Source organism: Polypterus senegalus, chromosome 7 (genome assembly GCF_016835505.1).
Source record: "Polypterus senegalus isolate Bchr_013 chromosome 7, ASM1683550v1, whole genome shotgun sequence".
Taxonomy (NCBI): domain Eukaryota; kingdom Metazoa; phylum Chordata; class Cladistia; order Polypteriformes; family Polypteridae; genus Polypterus; species Polypterus senegalus.
The window spans coordinates 26,112,534-26,131,444 of record NC_053160.1 but is presented as its reverse complement, the minus strand read 5'-3'; the positions used below and the strand labels follow the sequence as shown (position 1 = coordinate 26,131,444).

Genomic DNA, 18,911 nt, shown 5'->3' with positions numbered 1-18,911 from the left:
CCGATGATTTCAATGCTTCTTTATCTGTGATGACTTTTCCATATGCAAGAGAGTAGCCTGGCACTAAATGCCACATGCAGATATTGAGGAGAGAAACAGCTTACACATATTGTGATACTTATGTTTTTGTACAAATGACTAACAAACAGATATGCAGTCTGTACAGTTAATCAGCAGCTCTAGTCAGGGTATGTTAAACTGAAGTTGTGGGTCTTCAGTCAGGATTTAAACTCTGAGAATGAAGGGGCGTCTCTTATATTAGCAGGCAGACCATTCCACAGCTTCGGGGCCTGTAACTAAAAGCTCAACTTCCTACTGTTATTTTATTAATTCTTGGAATCTTAAGTAGGCCTTCTAACACTTGTTCTCAAACAGTCTGGTAGACTTATATTTACTCAATTATTTTAACCTCTTTCATCACTTGCTTTGGATATAAGTGTCTGTTCACCGAATAAACACAAATGTAATAAAGGGTCACATTAAAAAAGTAACACAAGCTAAATTTAAATTAAGTAAACTGTATAATTCATGAAACCTAATCAAGTACACATAGAATGTATGTTACTAATTATGATTATCAATATCCCAAGTACAAGAAAATGCCAAGCTACAGGCAGCTGATCATCACAGGCTGGTCTGCAGAAGGGTGCCATTGTAGCAGACAGGTTCACAACATCTAGTTACCTCAGTGTACATAATGAAACAGCAGTTTTAGTTAATAACATTTTATTTAGCTCCACTCTGAAATGAAGACAACAAAGTTGTCCGCTCTTAATTTTTTATTTATTTTTAAAAGAAATCAAGCAGATTGATACAGAAATGTCCAAAACTTGCAGAACTGCTATGGCCAGTGAGTGTGCTGCTTCTGCTTTACTACTTAGAAGTGCGTAATCTGTCATGAAAAGTGACACTTCACATAATACTTGTCAAGTATTAGTAATACAGTACACTTTCCTTTGATAAGAACGGACGAGCAGACAGCGCGTGCCTTTTTCTTTCTTGTCTTTATTGAACAACAACTAACAAAATGTGCAAGGCATTACCAATCAAATCACTAGGTGTCAACCCACAATCAGACATCAATAGCTGAACTGAAATGTACACTTATACTGATATATAACAATTCCTCTCCTCTAAAGATTAGAAGTAATTAACTTATTCCCTTTTTTTTCTGAAGAAATCAAAACATTGAATTCTGTCTTTACATTTAATTTTCAATTAGTCTCTGTGGAGGCTTGCGTATGCGAATTGGGTAACGTCTCTCTTCACAGGGTAATTTTTCTTGATTTGTTACAGCAGTGTTAGCCTCTGCAGAAGGTGATGGAGATAATGCACATGGGCTCTGTACTTGTGCTGTTTGAGGAGATGGTAAGTGCTCTGGACAGTTGATAGGAGCAACAGCAGGGGAGTCAACAGGCAGTGTGGGTATCTCTTCAGCTCTAACCAAAACCCTGATTTTCTCAACTCGTTGACATGACGTCGCCATATGACACCTTGAGTAGCCTCTACCTTATATGACAAGGGACCAGTTTGCTCTTTGACTAGTGCGGGAACCCATTTCTGATCTCCTCTGTAGCTCCTGGCAAGAACTGATTGTCCAATGGCAAAGCTACGTGTAACCTTGTCTGTTGCTTTATGGCCTTGTTTGATTTGTCTGTCTTGCACAGTCTGCAGCAGGTCTAATCTAGAGTGAAGAGAACGCCCAAAGAACAACATAGCTGGAGTCTGGTTAGTTGTAGCATGGATGGAATTCCGATATGCAAATAAGAAGTTGGCCAATTTTTGCTGAAGGGTCACCTTCTCATTTGTCATTGCTCGAAGGGCTCATTTCAAACTTTGCACAAACCTCTTTGCCTGGCCATTTGTGGCTGGATGCCATGGGGCAGATATAATGTGCCGTATGCCATTTCTGTGGAGTGTGGAAAAATACAAAACAGCTTGATCAATTTGGTGTGCGTGACAAGAGCCATGCAGACCACTGCTTGCCCATGGTGTACGTGACAAGGGTCATGAAGACCCTGCATGCCCAAAGTATGCGTGCTAAGTGCTACTTCTTGTTTCTCCTAACGAACAAAAAACCACAAGTGACCAACTGATGAACTTTAAAAATGTTGTAAATGCTGATCCAAGCAATTGTTGTAAAGATGTAATGTTTTGAAATTCTTGTGCAACTAAAGTCATAAGACAAAGCTTTGCCCTATAAAAGATTTGGGACACCAACCCCTTGGAGCAGATGAAGGGCAGGTGTCCTAGGACTGTTCTTCTCTGTCATCTTACCCTTGCCTGGTGTGTATTAATAAAAGATTTTTTACTAACTTTAATTATATCTCTCTGTCTTCAGTCACAAGAAACGATGCTATAGAAAAAGTGTCCACAGGAGGAATACCTGGAAATCTGTTGCTGTGAACTGGGGTCCGTTGTCACTCACTAGTTGTTGTGGAACTCCAGTTCTAGCAAATAAATCCCTTAGTAGTTCAATAGTGTGAGAAGTAGTGGTGGAGCTCATAGTGAAAACCTCTGGCCATTTAGAGCATGCGTCGACTACCACCAGGAAAGTTGTCCCCATGAATGGTCCTGCAAAGTCGATATGAAGCCGCTGCCAAGGTAATGTAGGCCATTCCCATGGGTGAAGTGGTGCACGTTCTAGATCATTCTGAACAATCTGGCAGCCACTACATTGCTGCGCTATTTTCTCGATGTCTTCATCAATGCCTGGCCACCACACAAAACTTCTGGCAAGTGCCTTCATTTTCACCACACCTAGATGGCCCTTGTGAAGCTCTTCCAATACTCTGTGTCTTAGTTTAGTGGGTACAATGGTTCTTAACCCCCACATCACACATCCAGCATTTAAGGCAATTTCATCACACAACGAGTAATATGCTGCCAGCAGGGATTTGTGCTGGGTTGTCCAGCCATTCAGTGTGGCAGCATACACCTGAGACAGGATCTTGTCATGTTTTGTTTCTGTTTTCACCATGTCTGCCGTGACGGGCAGACTTTCAATCTGGCTGATGGAGATCATATCTATTGTTTCCTCATCTCCAAACTCATCTTTTTCAGCCTCCAGTGGCAGTCGTGACAACCCATCTGCATTTGCATGGCAGGCTGTACTTTTGTACTCAATCTTGTACCTGTGTCCACCTAAAAACAATGCCCAGTGCTGCATTCGGGCAGCAGCTGTGGCAGGAACTCCTTTCTGCGGGCTGAAAATTGAGGTTAGCGGTTGGTGGTCTGTGAAAAGGATGAATTCCCTACCAAAGAGATACTGATTGAACCTTTTTACACCCCACACTAGACTCAATGCCTCCCCATCAATTTGGGCATAATTCTTCTCAGCTGCAGACAATGAGCGTGATGCAAAAGCTATAGGCCTCTCACTGCCATCTTCCATAACATGAGACATCACTGCTCCAATGCCGTATGGAGAAGCATCACAAGCCAGCTTGATTGGAAGGGACGAATTAAAGTGGGTTAGGACTGTGTCAGATGTCACCAGTCTCTTTGCATCTTGGAATGAATTTTCACATTCTTTGGACCATTTCCACTGTTTTCCAGCTTGTAATAGCTCATTGAGTGGATATAGCACAGTTGCCAGGTTTGGAAGAAACTTATTATAATAATTCACAAACCCCAGGAAGGATCTAAGCTGTGAAACATTTTGTGGTTGCGGTGCCATCAATACAGCCTGAATCTTGTCCTGACATTTGTGCAAACCTTGGGCATCCATGGTGTGCCCGTAATACCTGACACTGGGCTTCAGGAACTCGCATTTGCCTCGCCTGGCTCTTAGTCCATACTCTTCTAATGTGTTTTTGGACATATATGATGTCATTTTTTTAAACTTTCTGGAGAAAAATAAAGCCTAAGGTAATGCATTCATATGCTTCGCATTATTTATTATTTTTGGAGATCTAAAGATTTTTGTTTCTTTATTAGGTCTGCACTCTTATCAATGAATATTTCATCCTTGAACACTAAAACCTCCTTTTTCTTTTAGGTTTGTAATGACATCGATGAATGCAGAGATGGTAAAAATGGAGGATGTGCTACAAATTCCATATGTCTGAACTCAGCGGTATGTAACTCATGTGCTCAATAGTCATGTGATGTAGGTCTAATAATGTCTGTTACTGTTTCTGATGATGCTCTTGATAAGAAAATGATTATTTAAAATGTTATATGTTGTGGACTTGAACCCGGACACAGACAGACGGACATCTTAAGTTCACCACACACACGTTTATTATACAATATTTACAGTGCACTCCCCAGTGCCTCTTGCACCGTTCCCCCAATGTCCAGGCCTCACAGTCCTTTGTGCCTTTCCTTCCCCTGGCCGCCTCCAGTCCTCTCTCCATCTCCGTCTCTCTTCCACCCGACTTCCGCTCCCGACTGAAGGGAGGCGGCCCCTCAAATAGGAACCCGGATGGGCTCCAGCTGCTCCCCGGCACTCCTCCGCAGACACGCCCCAGTGTGGCGGAAGTGCCGGCTGCACACCCGGAAGCCGTCTGGGTGTCCCCTGTCGTCTTCCCCCCAGCACTTCCTGGTGTGGCGGAAGTGCTGGGCTCCAGGGTTGTTCAGGCACCGGGGCGCCGCCTGGTGGTGGCCACGGGTCCCTACAGGGCTGGGCTTCCAAGCCCTTTACCCTTGGCCCCCAACATAACCAGGGCGGACACCCCCTCGCAGTCTGGAGGAGGTACAAGCCCTCCTCCGGTCCTCCTGGGCGTCCCGGCCGGATGCCACAATGTCAATTACTTAATATATATAAATTATTTGTTGTCTTTTCTGATAAATGGTTACCATACATTAAAAACACGCACAGTTATAACAGTTTACAGTGCAGCCTTTGAGATTTACTTTAGAGCACAGAATAAGAGAAGGCCATTCAGTCCATCAAGCTTGTTTACTAGACCAGGGTGTCCAAATACAGTCCTGGACAGCCACAGTGGCTGCAGGTTTTCCTTCCTGCCACCTTCTTCATCAGTGACTAGTTTCTGCTGTTATGTGACTTCTTGACCCTTCATTTTAATTGCCTTGGTTTTTAAAACAGTCCTCTGAATTGATTCTTTTTTTTTTCTTAAATGGCAGCCAAAAAATGACATGTGAAGTGAGCCAAGAGATGACCAACTAAGCTGGGGCCTCAAACCCCAATCAGTTTTACTTCAGCCAGTTTCTTATTTAAAAGACGCTCTTTTTGTTAATTAAACCTGTTATTTAATTTAATTCAATGGCTTGTTGGTGCTCTCATTCTTTCCAAAACTGTTGATAGTATTTTTATAATATCATCGAAATGTTTTGTAGACCTGAGTAGATCAACATTACTGAGACCTTCACCTTTCTGTATTTTCCGATATTGAATGATGGAAACGAATTAGCTGTCATATGTTGGCTCATTTTTTATCTCATTATTGTTTGATTGCTAATGAAGGAAAATAAGTAATTAAAGTGTGTTTAGCAGCAAGTCAATTAAAATCAAGGGAAAAGGAGTTAGTTAGCAGCACAAACTGGGCGTTAATCAAGTGGCCTGGCTGAAGCCAAACGGATAACATATGCTGTACTTCGGGAGACAGCCATAAATGAATTGTGCCTAAAACTGGGTAGGAACAGTTAGACGTCTCACTGAGTGTCACATTTTTAAACCAATTCAACCCCCTCATGAAGGCGGCGCAAAAGCAGGGACGATGATTTTGAACTGCAAAGATCAGAGGTGCTCTCATTAACCTGGTTCAAAAGACAACTATCTAGAGTCGAAAAGTCTCCTAAAAAACCCTATTAGACTTTTAAATGTGTAACATGTCTGCAGAGCACATTTTAAAAATAAACATAACCTGACAAAAGGGAAATGCATTGGCATTCAGCAGCATCAATGAACGAATGGTAAACATGAACAATACATTGTCATGGGTGCTGTATGTGCCCTCTGTAGTTCAGCATCACAACAATAATATACTGTAGGAGTTGATGTAAGCTTGTAAGAATTGACATCAACAAGGGGGTACCCAAAAATAACCAGAATTAAAAAAAAAACAATTGTTTTAATAATTTTTACTTACTGAAACTTTCAAAGTCTCCTTCAACGTACTCTCCATGTGAATGAATGCACTTGTCCCAACAGTTTTCCCACTGGTGGAAACATTTTTAGAATTGCTGAAGACGAACGTTGTCCAAGGCCTGCAGTAATTTTTCTTTGACTTCCTCCATGGTACAAAAACATTTTGTTATGTGGGGGAACAAGAAAAAGTCACGCGGAGCAAGATCAAGTGACATTTCCCCTTGTTTGAAACACGAAAACCACTCGTAGACCTGTGTTTTACTTAAAGCTTCCTCTTTCAAAGAAGTTTCAAGCATCACTACAGTGTCAACAGCTGTTTTCCCACCCAGAACATGTTGTGGTGAAAAATTGTAACCAGAAGGCTTTTTACCTGAAAATGAAGGCTATTAGGACTCAGGATAGGCAAACAGAGTTCTAAAGCTTTATTGCAATAAAACAACACAAATAATAACACGGACTCAACCCAATACGGCCAAATTGAGCTGAGCCTCGAACAGTTCAAAACTCAAAACTTATATAGTAATTTCTAATCACTCTGACCTCGTTCAATTAGCTCATTCTGCACCTGTCCTTACTGTCCATTGTTCATCTCTAGTTTCTGTTTTGCTTATTTTTGATTGGTCTTTGGTTGGGCAGATGCTTCCTTTTTCCATCTTTGGGCTTTCTTGTGTCATTTCCTTTCCTAAGCCTTTCATGCTAGTTATTTGGTACCAAAAGCTAAGCTTTTAACTGAAAGAAATACGGCATGTACCTTTATTTAATCATTTGCTTAGCATGCTTGATTTGGCTTAATCTCTGCGCTAATTCCAATATATTTTTCTATATTTATTTATACTAGTGCCTGAATGTACTAATTTTGTTTTTCATGCATGACCTTGTTTATAGCAAAGCCTTTTGCTGTAGCTATAGGCATACTGTCACCTCACAGCTATTTGTACTCACTGCACACTGGCATTAGTAAGGCTGGACTTTATCACAGTTTGCATTCATTTTCTGAATATAAAGCAGACAGCTACTAGACCAGATGAGAAATGAAAGACCCCCATATAGAAAAAACCTGCGGTCTAGAATTAGCTGGAAGAATGGAGCTTCAACTTCAGGGAGATATAAAGGATTAGTCAGTCATTTTACAACCCACTATATCCTAACACAGGGTCACAGGGGTCTGCTGGAGCCAATCCCAGCCAGCCCAGGATGCAAGGCAGGAACAAGCTCAGGCAGGGTGTGTGGCGATGTGGGTTCGACTCCATGCTCCCATTGCTGTTCAGGAGCCCTTGAACCCAACACCGTCGATAGGTATAACCGAGTTGAGCTAGACAGTTGAAGCAATAAACAGTTGAGAAAGGGGATGGTATAAATGTGCAAGAGTGCTTTTATTTAAAAAAAACAATCAAAACCAGTGTTCAATAAATAAAGTGCAGTGCATCAAAAGAGTCATTAAATAAACAATCCATTAAAAGAAAAACGTGGAGGTTAAAATCAATAGATAGAAAAATCCTCTAAAAACAACAAGGTAAAATAGTACAGGAAGTAATATGTTAAAACCCAAAGCCAGGTGTCTTCTGCTTCCATGGCGGCTCCTCTGCTACGCCCATCTGGTCTGCTCTACAGGAGAGTCGCCTACCTGCAGGATCAGCTGCCCTTCAATCAGGTCCGGTAGCCCTTCGACCCTTGGCTTCGTCAGGCTCTCAACCGGACCAAGACTTGGGTTATTTTCCAGCAGCCAAGGCGCTCACGCTTTGACTACACCAGCCCAAAGCCTTCTCGACTCCTGCTCCTTCTACGGTCAAGTCGATTCCTCCACTGGTCACTCCATCTACTTAGTCGCTCAGCTGGAGCGACCGCTTTCTCAGCCCCACTGAGTGTCGGCCATACACTCCCCTCGTGGGCTCGCCTCCCAGCTGCCTGCTTTCTCCCTCGCTCGCTCTTCCGTACCGGCGCTCTCTCTCTTACTTTCTGCTTTCCTCAGCAACCTCCGTCTCTTTCTCTCACTCCTTCTGTTTTGTTCTTTTTTTCGGCTTTTTCTTCTACCCTCTCCCAACCGACTCACGCTTCTTTTATACAGCGAGGGGCCATAGCAGCCGCAGCACATTAGCCACGGGAACAATCACGGATGTGGGCAGTCTCTCACCTGTGCACTCGGTGAGAAACACCCACACCGCAGATCACCCCCCCGTGGCTTGCTATGGCCCAACGCCCCCTCACGAAGCCGCGAGCACGGTGATTATTTATTTAAAAAATGGCCTTTGTTGAGCGAGCTGTGGACCCATAACACCACAGGGTGCCAGCCACCGCAGGACACACACTAGGGACAATTTAGGATCACCAATGCACCTAACCTGCATGTCTTTGGACTGTGGGAGGAAACCCACACAGACATGGGGAGAACATGCAAACTCCACACAGGGAGGACCCGGGAAGTGAACCCAGGTCTCCTTACTGTGAGGCAGCAGCGCTACCACTGCGCCACATTGCTGCCTGGCACCACCAATTCAATCAGTAACTTCCAGGAATGTCATTGAGTTGTGCCTAGTTGAAACAAGATTTCACTTTACAAGTATTTCTTGCTGTTTTTGTGTCATTACTGTTCTCTGAGTGCTAACAACAGGAAATAAAGAAGGACCAAAGGTAATGGGTTAAGGCTGGACACCATGCTCTGTCATTCTGTCAGTCAGGAGTCAATATTTAAAACAGATGGCAGCTATTTGTATATTCTTTTTTTGTTCAACTTCTGTTATGTAATCTACAAAAAAATCAGATGGCTTCTTATTTAAGGGTCCCTATGCTTATTGTTCTGTAATAATATTTTTATAATTTTCATAATGATACCTAAGAATTGTGTTGCAGACATTTCATTAGTCTCTTCGCCACAGTGGATCTGAAGGTGTCTCGTTTTTTTCTAATGTCTTTCACAGGGTTCATTCCAGTGTGGAGGATGTAAAGCTGGCTTTGTAGGTAATCAACTCAGTGGCTGCCGGCCAGAAAGAAGTTGTGGTAATGGTCTTGTAAACCCCTGCAACATTAATGCAGAGTGCAGTGTGCAGAGAGATGGAAACACTAGCTGCCAGGTATGGCTCTTTACCAGCAACACTATTTAAATGTTGTGCTAATTGTCAAAATTCAGATTCATAATTTCAAAAGATAGAGCATTTCTGTGTTTTACTGTCTCATGATGGGTACGTGCAATAAAAGTATCAATAATTAGTACTATGCATATCAGCACTTTATATCTTATGCTTGTTTAGTACTGTATATCTCCTCACAGTTTTTAATAAATCCTATCATCTTTGCCTAGAGGAACACAACATCTGCTCACTTCCATTGCACTGAGCAATTGGTTAATATAATACAGCTTTTAGCTAAACCCTCATTTCCAAAATGCAATCACCCTTTCATCTTTCAAGCCTACTTATCCAGGGCAGGGTTGGAGGGCAGCTGGATCCTATCACACCAAATATGAGGCACAAGGCAGGAACAATCCCTGGAGAAGGCGACCACACACTGAGACGTGGGCAGTAAAGGGAGCGCAGGAACCAAAGTTAGATATGGCAGAAATGACAATACTGAGATGGATGTGTGGAAGGCAGAAAAGGACAGAATAAGAAATGAGACAATCAGAGGTACAACAAAAGTGCAAGAGATATCTAAGAAAGTACATTATAGTAGACTAAAGTGGTATGGACATATGATGAGGAGAGACAATGAATATGTGGGCAAAAGAGAGATGGGAATGGAAGTACAGGGGAAGAAAAGGCAAGGGAGGCCCAAAATGAGGCGGATGGATAAAGTAAAAGAAGAAAATCTGAAGGAAAAGGGCCTGACTGGTGAGGACGTGCAGGACTGAGCTGTATGGAGAAGGTTAATCAAAAACATTGACTCTTCACAGAAATGGGACAACATAAAAGGAAGACGAAGAAGAGGAGGAAGAAGAATTATCTTAAATAAGCTATGATCATTTGTATGCATATGAACATTTTGCCCCAATCAACATATTTAGTGTAGTCCAGTTTATACCTCTATATTTGCAGAAATCAAAAGATTCCAAAATATTTATAAATTAAAAGTATTTGAGAGCACTTTATCATCATATAAGAACTTCTTATGTATAAGTTCTACAGAAGATAGTAAAGACTTAAATGTCATTTCATCAGCTAAATGGTGAATGTGCTGGCACATGGAGCAATGGTCACACAGAGACAAGAACAGAGAAAATATTTCCTTTCCAGTGTGTATATAGCTTTGCCTTATGATGAACTGGCTTCTTGCCCAGGGATGGTCCCTGTCGTGCAAGTAAAACTCTCATAATTGGCTCCAGTTTCCCCTGAAACTGTAATGGAAAAATCAAGTTCATAACGAATGGATGTGTGGGTAGCTTGTATATGTGCGTCCTGCACATCCAGGATTGGCTCCGTTCTTGGTGCTGTGAGGAGTGGCTGCCGGTCTCATTCAACTGAAAATGTAAGACAGCCTAAATGAATACTATTATCTCTGTAAACAAAGTTTTATAAAGGATTTCTGCAATGCCTATAAGATTAAGATATTGTAGCACTTCATTATCATCTGCAGCATTTAAATGTAATAACAATAATAAGAATAATAAGACATTTTATTTATATACAGGTAAAATTCCATTACAACGAACTGCCAGGGACCTAACAAATATTTCGTTTTAATTAATATTTCGTTGTATTGAGATTCTGTATTTGTCACTATAGTGCATTTGCAATCATTTCAATAGCTTCTTTCGTGTTAATTTTAATCTCTTCCTGTCTACAAGTTATGCTGATGAGAATTTGTCTCAGCATTTCCTTTCGATAATACACTTTCAGGCTGCGAATGATACCCAAATCTGAAGCTGAAGCACTGCCATGCAATTGGGAGGAATTAAAGGCGAACATTATCTAAATGTGGAAGCATGTTGTGGGCAGCACAGTTATCAATGAGAAGCTGAATCATCCTTTTCTTCTTCTTCATATTGAGAGGTTTCTGGACTCTTTTGGGATTCCCCCCACTCCCCACCCAATGGGAACGACACACTGAAGTGCATCCCGAAGCGCGATTGTGCATCTGTGGAAGATTGTTTGTCCGTTGCTGGGGCAGGGCAACAGCAGGCTCACAGTGCTGCAGTGAAGCACCACAAAAGCAATCCTAAAAGATCGCGGGTGTGCTGTAAGTCCCTGTCCTACACCCTAAAACACGAGGCTTAGTCTCAGTATTTTAGCAAAACCAGCTTTATTCAGCTTGAAACAGGAACAGCAGGCTTATTTATTGTTGCGTGATCTGCCACTCTGCTATACACAGACACAGCAATCAGGCAGGGTTGTGGCCAGGTTAGTGGCCAAGTAATACTGTGCCCTGCATTTACAATGTTCCTTGTATCACCCATTGAGATCTTTTCTGTTTGCTTCAGTGCCGAACCGCATCAGAGCTGTGAGCCTGTTGTTGCCCTGGCAACAGATAAACAGTCTTCCACAGACGTGGTGATCACACTTCGGGACGCTCTTCAGCGTGTTGTCCAGTTGGGGGAGGTCCCAAGAGAGTTTTGAAACCTCACATTTTCTTGAATGATTGCCACATTAATAGGAATGTTCATCACTGAATCACATAAAAACTGCTTTTTCGGTGTCTTCAAATGCAGCAGTTTTCATACGTTTGCAACCCGAGATTTTTCTTCTTTTTTTCTCTGTCTTTCAAGAAAGTTGACAGTGTCGATGGCGAAATTCCAAATTCACTGGCAACGTCTTTTTTCTTTTTGCTACAATCGAGAGCTGCAAAAATGAAAAGTTTTTTTTTTAACATGAACTGTTTTCGTGTCTGCCGTTTCTATAGGAGGGTGACAATGAGTTAAATTCCAATGGATGTTTTTCAGATGTTGATGAGCATTAAGCAAAAGGTATCACTGAAAACCACCGAAAACACAAACAGCAAAAAAAACAGTACAAGGAAAGTCCGAAGAAAGAAATTTTTTTTACAGTGTTTCTGTTTGTGGATTGTTGTGCACAACTGAGCTACAAACACAGAACTAACTGCTCTGTGGATGATTCATTCAGGCATTTCAATGTCACTTTGTTGTAATGAAAGTATCTGCTGAATGTACTTAATAGTAACAAGATCTCTATAGACTTGTGTCATATGGGGAAACTGTCGGGACCATAAAAATACTTTGTTGTAATGATAATTTCGTTGTAACGGAATTTTACCTGTATTTTGAAATGATTACTACCCTTAATACATGACAGTATATATTTTACCATGAATATATATATATTATATTGAAAAGACTGAAAATCGAATAACCCTTGCATTACCCAGGTAAAGCTTGCATTTTCCAGCTGACCTGGGTAAAGCTGGGATAAAATATGAGTTTCTAACTTTACCCGGCTAATCTCTTTAGATAATGAGAGCTTTAACAGGGTTATACTAGGTTTATCCAATTTCTGGCTCTACCTGTAACAATGAGCTGCCGTTCAGGAAAGAAAGATTAGTTTGTAAATATATAAATTGGTTCAGATATGTACAGTATATTGGCTCACATGCTATATCACATATCAATGTGGCAGATGTTTGCTGACTGGCCAACCAAACACAAGTGTTACCTGGTAGCTAACCACCTAATAATCAGACTGCAATTCAGCCTGAGACAGGTTCCAGTCTGTCCCACTCAATTTGTGCCACAGCTGCATTTGACTACATGTCTGTCTCGGACAAGATATGGCCTGTTAGCTGTTAGCACTTAGCTGCTTGCTGGCTCTGCAAATTCACCAAAATAGTAAAACTGCTAGGTATTCTTCAGGTTGTTTTTTTTCTCAAAGATATATATATATATATATATATATATATATATATATATATATATATATATATATATATATATATATATATACATACAGTAGATACAGAATATTGTAAATGAGACAAAGCAACAAGAGTGAGATAAAAGGTTTTGGGGTCTCCATGTATGCCCTACTTAATGTCTAACACTGAACAAAAATCAAGTCATAAAATAAGATGATAAAAAATAATAAATTGCTAGTCTCTAAGTTACCACACTCTGTAAATGCTACTTTAGGAGGATTTGTCCTGTGAGGCAGCTGGTCGTAGAATGAACACCATCTTCTGGTTATGGCACAATTTAAATAATCAAGTGGCAGTCTCTCAGAATAATGTCAGGTGTTTTGTGTTGGTTTCTCCTCCATTCTACTGGTTGAATCGTCATAGAAGTTAGATACTGTGTCACAGTCTCAGTCTGCCCCCATGTTTCCCTTTACCAGAACTTGTTTGGCACTCTTGTGTTGTGTATGTCTATATGTATACTGGGGGTGTGCCCTGCTCGCTGCTTAAGGAGGCCCAACCCCTATACTAAAACTATTGGAAATTGTCGTCTATGCAAGATGAATGGTAATCTACTTGCTGAAGTATTGCCAGTATCTAACTTAATACGCGGAAGAAATATGACTTCTCTTGCATGATCACCAGTCATGATTTTGCCAGCAATTGTATGTTTATGCAGTTTTACAATTTGTAAGTGTTTGCCACTACATAGGCAGTATTTGTTGACTGAACTACTACTGTTCCAAGTGGAGCAGATGTATATGTTATTTTGTTTGATGTATGCATGCCAAATTGGTTGTATTAAAATGAGAGTATCATTGTTGCATTCTCCAAATGAAGACAATAAAAATGATAAATAGATGTATACTATATGACGTATGGTTTTGAAGAAAAATGACCACTGTGTAAAAATGTCACATGAAAATGTTGCACAATTTTGCTAATTTTTTATACAGTAGATGGTCCACATCTAATTATACAAATTTCATTACGCTATAACTTATTAAGTTTATTACATAGAAAATCACCTGACCATCGAGAAGTGTGCGAACTGACAACATGAAGAATCATCTTCGCACCGAACTGGAATCGTCCCCGCATAAATCAAAGCCATCCAGATGATCTGGATCTGCATAATTAGAAATGGACCACCCTGTATATCCCATTGTAGTGAATACTGGAGTAATGAAATTTTCAGAATAACGAATACTTTTTGTTGGCCTGGACAAACTTTCATACAACATCATATTAAACGGATTTTGCTTTAACGAAAAGTATACTTCAGTATAACAAGCATTTTTTCGACCAAAAATGGCCTCTGAAGATAACGTGATGCAAAAAATACTTAATGTTGTGCCTACACCATTGCAAAATCTCGGGAAAACTGCAACATTTTCTTTCTTGTTAGGCCAAAAGAATGTGAAAGTCTGTTGCAAAATGTCTGGTTTCAGGCAGTCTCGGAAAGAGTGTAGGCGTGACATCATATACATTGCCGAGTCTGAGTCGTGCTCCACCGAGCATCTGCTTGGGAAGTTGTGTTAAGTGCGGATAGTGTACTGTTCAAGTTTCATAGTGCTTCCTGAAGTTGTCTTTGCGGTGAACAAATAAACTGAGAAACAGTGTCAGTTTAGGCTAAAGGAAAATTTAACTATCCTGGAAAAAAAGTTGATTCCAGAATGAAGAAAAATGATGTAGCAAAAGCATTTGAAATTGCGCTTTCAACACTGTCAATAATTTTGATAATTGAAAAAGAAATAGATGACAAAGTTAAAAGATCAGGCGTTGGGACCTAAAAGGAAAAATTGAAGCATGTTTGTATTTCTATAAAAAAGTTAGTAGTGATAATCATAAGGATGAAAATGTTAACAGTTTTGATAATGCACATTTTTGTTAAGGCTTTTTAAATATTGTTTTTACAGTGTGGCATTGGCTGGGCTGGCAATGGATATCTGTGTGGAAAGGATACCGATATTGATGGATATCCTGATGAGGAACTGAAATGCAAAGACAAGACATGCAGAAAGGTATTTCCCTTTAATGAAAGAATAGTACTGGATAGGGTCAGTATGCATTAGAAAAAGTTAGAAAGGCAAATGTTAAGTTTGCATTATTAATTAAAAAAGGTTGAAACAACATTTAACAGTTAAGCTGGAATATTAACATTAAATATTTAACATTCTTTTAATTTTATTGCTAATATTTATCTTGAATGTACTTTTTTTATGAATCAGCACATACACAGTTATGGGGAAATATTTTTATTTTTTCTAGGGAAATCTTGAAGCTTGCTTATGGATTAAGGACAAAAACTGTTTTATGTCTCTTTTGTACTTTTTAAGGATAACTGCCTTTATGTTCCCAATTCTGGCCAAGAAGATGCTGACCGAGATGGTTTAGGCGATGCTTGTGACGATGATGCTGATGGAGATGGCATTCCTAACGAGCAAGTATGTGCGCATAATGCAGTGTGTTAAACTTGTGCTTTTCAGAACACTGATTGTATTATTCATAATTTAGGCACCCATTGCCTCATTTAAAGGGGTATACTATCTGAAAACAATTGTACATATTTATTTTTGTGGGACACTCTTGGCAGGGGAACAACAGGGGCTTTTCTTTAATACACGCAGCCCCCAGTTTATAGTACAGTCAGGCACCCCATGAGCTGAAAGGACAGTGGGTTTCACTAGACAGAGCTCTGATCTGATACTCTGGGTCAAGAGATAGTCAAGCCCCAATGCTGGAGATGATTCCAAGAGACCCAGAGGTTAACAAGCATGGAGTTGGGTGGAAGAATAATGAGAAGAGCTCAGATCAAGACAAGGAGAAACACCAGAGGTTGTTAAATAGGAACAGAGGCTGTCATTAATGTGGTCTGGAAATGCATTGTGTAGTAGGCACATGGTAGTTAGGGACACTAATCCCTAAGTGTTATAGATGATTTTTTTCTACTTTTCCTTTGTACCTTGTGTTTGCTCCTTATTTGCTGAGCCTCCCCCTGTTTATAATAAAAAACGTCCTTCTGTACAACCATTTGGAGCATAGATATGTACACATAGATGCCACATTCACTTCATCAGGCACGTCAGTAGAGCTGCCACCATGGAGCAGCCATCTTCTCATTTTAAAGGTGTACAGGGTACATCGGTGTTACTTGTGACTTTAATGGAATGTCACAAAACTGTGCAGCTTCTAAATGGAAGAAGAAGAGAAATCTGCAGAAAGAAAAGAATCACTTCTCACAGCAGAAAGCTCTTTTAATTGTGTTTTAATTTTATTACTAGCTTGTATTTTCTGTAACCCATATCAACTGTATTAGACCTGTAGTTGAAGCAGAAACTTTGACAACATTTAAGAAGAATCGGGTTGAGATTTTGGGACAAATCAACTATTAGCTAAACAAATAGTTTTGATGGACTCAACGGTCTCCTCTCATCTGTCAAATTTCTTAAGATCTTATGTTCTTATCATCTAGTTAGCTCTTTTAAAATAAGAATACAGGCAAAAGCAGTAATTTGTTGATATTTTTATTTGTGTTTATATAATTATGCTAAAATATTTATTGAATGTTTATTGTTTTTTGTGTGGACAAAACCAATAATATTTTATTTTCGAGTCCTGACACAGGTGTGTGCTCTGTGTAATGGCTGTCATGTATATTTACATACTAACCAAATTCTTTTCAAAATCCAACATGGCTAAACATAACCCATGATGAGGCAAAAAGATGTAATCCTGCAAGACAAAAAAATTGTTCTCTAAATTAACTGAGAAGAAAATGCTGTGCTTCCTTGTGGTCTTTGATGAGCCTCTGCTGTGACCACTACAATATTTTGTGCATGCTAATGATGACATCCTCTCCCCAGGGCATGTGTCCTGCCTGATGGGAATTGTAGTCCCCGCGTCAGCTCTGCTTTTTGGGTTGCCCCCTCCCATTTTAAACCTTATGACATATGGCCTTTATTTTACATTGGACCAGCGGCAAGGCACATGCAAAGTTATTATAGTTAACAAAAACTAAAATCAAAACTGAAACTATTATTAAAAAACATTTTTTGTAACCTGAAATAAAATAAGTAACAAAACCGAAATGAAAAACTAAAACTAAATGAAACTATTAAAGAAGCTGGAAAGACTAACTGAAGTAAAATAATAATTTTCTAAAAATATTTTTAGTTTTCATTTTTGAATGAATATTCTTGACAGAGGGCGGGTGTTCACACAGCATTTGTGGTGACTTAGCAAGCTGAATATGAGCGCATGTGGAATAGAAAGCAATTGACCGTTCATCCTTTCTTTGCGCTTGTTGTAAATCAAGATGTAATTTAAACACCTGAAATCGGAATGTGCTGGCCAAGAAAACTTTTACCATACGGACAGAAAAATCATGAGTGAGTAACATTTCAGTTTACTTCTCAGGTGCCTGCGTTTTGTTGACAATAATTCACCTGCCACTTCCCACAGGAGAAATTCTTTTTAAAAAAATAAAACTTCACTGATTGAGAGACTAACTAGTTCATCATACAAGATCAGCATATTGTTGCTGACCAATCATCCATCCATCCATTTTCCAACCCGTTGAATCCGAACACAGGGTCACAGGGGTCTGCTGGAGCCAATCCCAGCCAACACAGGACACAAGGCAGGAACCAATCTTGGGCAGGGCGCCAACCCACAACAGGACGCTGACCAATCACTTTTGCTTTAATAAAGTCATTTAACAACAAAGCAATACAAACTTTGTAAAATTCCCGAGCTGGCAATGTCTCCACTGAACTACAGGTTGGTGGGAGGGTCTGCCAACTGGTGAAAAACTAAACATACTAATGTGTTTTTGCTTTTATTCTATATTTATTCATTTATCTTTTTAGTTCATATTCACAGCTCAAAATAGCTGATATTGTCAAAATAATCCAGCAGCAGAAATATGCTTTATGTTTTTTAAAATATTTGTCCCCCTTTTTTCAATTTTTCTCTCAAAATAGGTAGTTGAAATATCATATTCTTTTTGTTCTTAACATCAGCCATATCATACATATTGCATACCACGGATTTTTCCTGCCTTGCATCCAAACCTGCTGGGGTAGGCTCCAGGTTCCTGTGATCCTGCTCTGGATAAACAGGTTTAGATAATGTATTTATTGTTTCTAATCTCAGATGCCATTTCTGCCATTTTGTGGGTGTCCATACACCTATTACCTGCTCTTGCTCTGCTCATTATGGGTTTACTGTTCTTATGCATGAGCTACTCAAGACTCACTGCCTCTAACCTTGACACTACATGCTTGTTTTTCTTTGTTTCCCTCAATACAGCTAAGTGGGATCTGTACACTGATTCAAGCCTAAGAGTCCTGTTCTTCCTAAGCCCCTGTGATTTTCATGATCACACGGGTCAGAACACAGTAGAATCTGTTTTCTGATGCTTGATATCTTTTCAGGCCTGCAGATAGTGAAATTCTGTCTATAAATTGTATGTGCCTGTGATGGAATCAGAGACCAATCTGGCTGGTAGAAAATAACAAAAGCCATTATAGGAGATTTTTGAATGCAATATTGAAGGCATTCATTTTAAGCACATTGTCTTGGAGCAGGATATGTTGTGTGCTGTAGACATTTTGAGTAAAACCCTCAAACCTTAAAATTCACCTAAATTTCATTACAAATTGGCCCATTCTAGGCAATAAAAGGAAAAGATGAAAAGTGTCAACATTCAGCACACATTTGTTCAGCACAAATGACATCTATACTAATAAAAGGCAAAGCCCTCACTCACTCACTCACTCACTCACTGACTCACTCACTCACTGACTCATCACTAATTCTCCAACTTCCCGTGTGGGTGGAAGGCTGAAATTTGGCAGGTTCATTTCTTACAGCTTCCTTACAAAAGTTGGGCAGGTTTTATATCGAAATTCTACGCGTAATGGTCATAACTGCAAGCAGTTTTTCTCCATTTACTGTAATGGAGATGAGCTTTAACACCGTGGGGGCGGAGTTTCGTGTGACATCATCACGCCTCCCACGT

At 40.1% G+C, this 18,911-nt stretch overlaps 1 protein-coding gene across 1 annotated transcript in view; it reads left to right on the top strand.

Annotated features, from left to right (window-relative positions):
• Positions 1-18,911, top strand: part of thbs4a (thrombospondin 4a) — a 169,672-nt gene that overhangs the window by 64,536 nt on the left and 86,225 nt on the right. The window contains exons 9-12 of the mRNA XM_039758372.1: positions 4,001-4,078; positions 8,971-9,123; positions 14,806-14,910; positions 15,226-15,333. Of these exons, the coding sequence (XP_039614306.1) occupies positions 4,001-4,078; positions 8,971-9,123; positions 14,806-14,910; positions 15,226-15,333 (444 nt within the window). The remainder of the gene's footprint in view (positions 1-4,000; positions 4,079-8,970; positions 9,124-14,805; positions 14,911-15,225; positions 15,334-18,911) is intronic.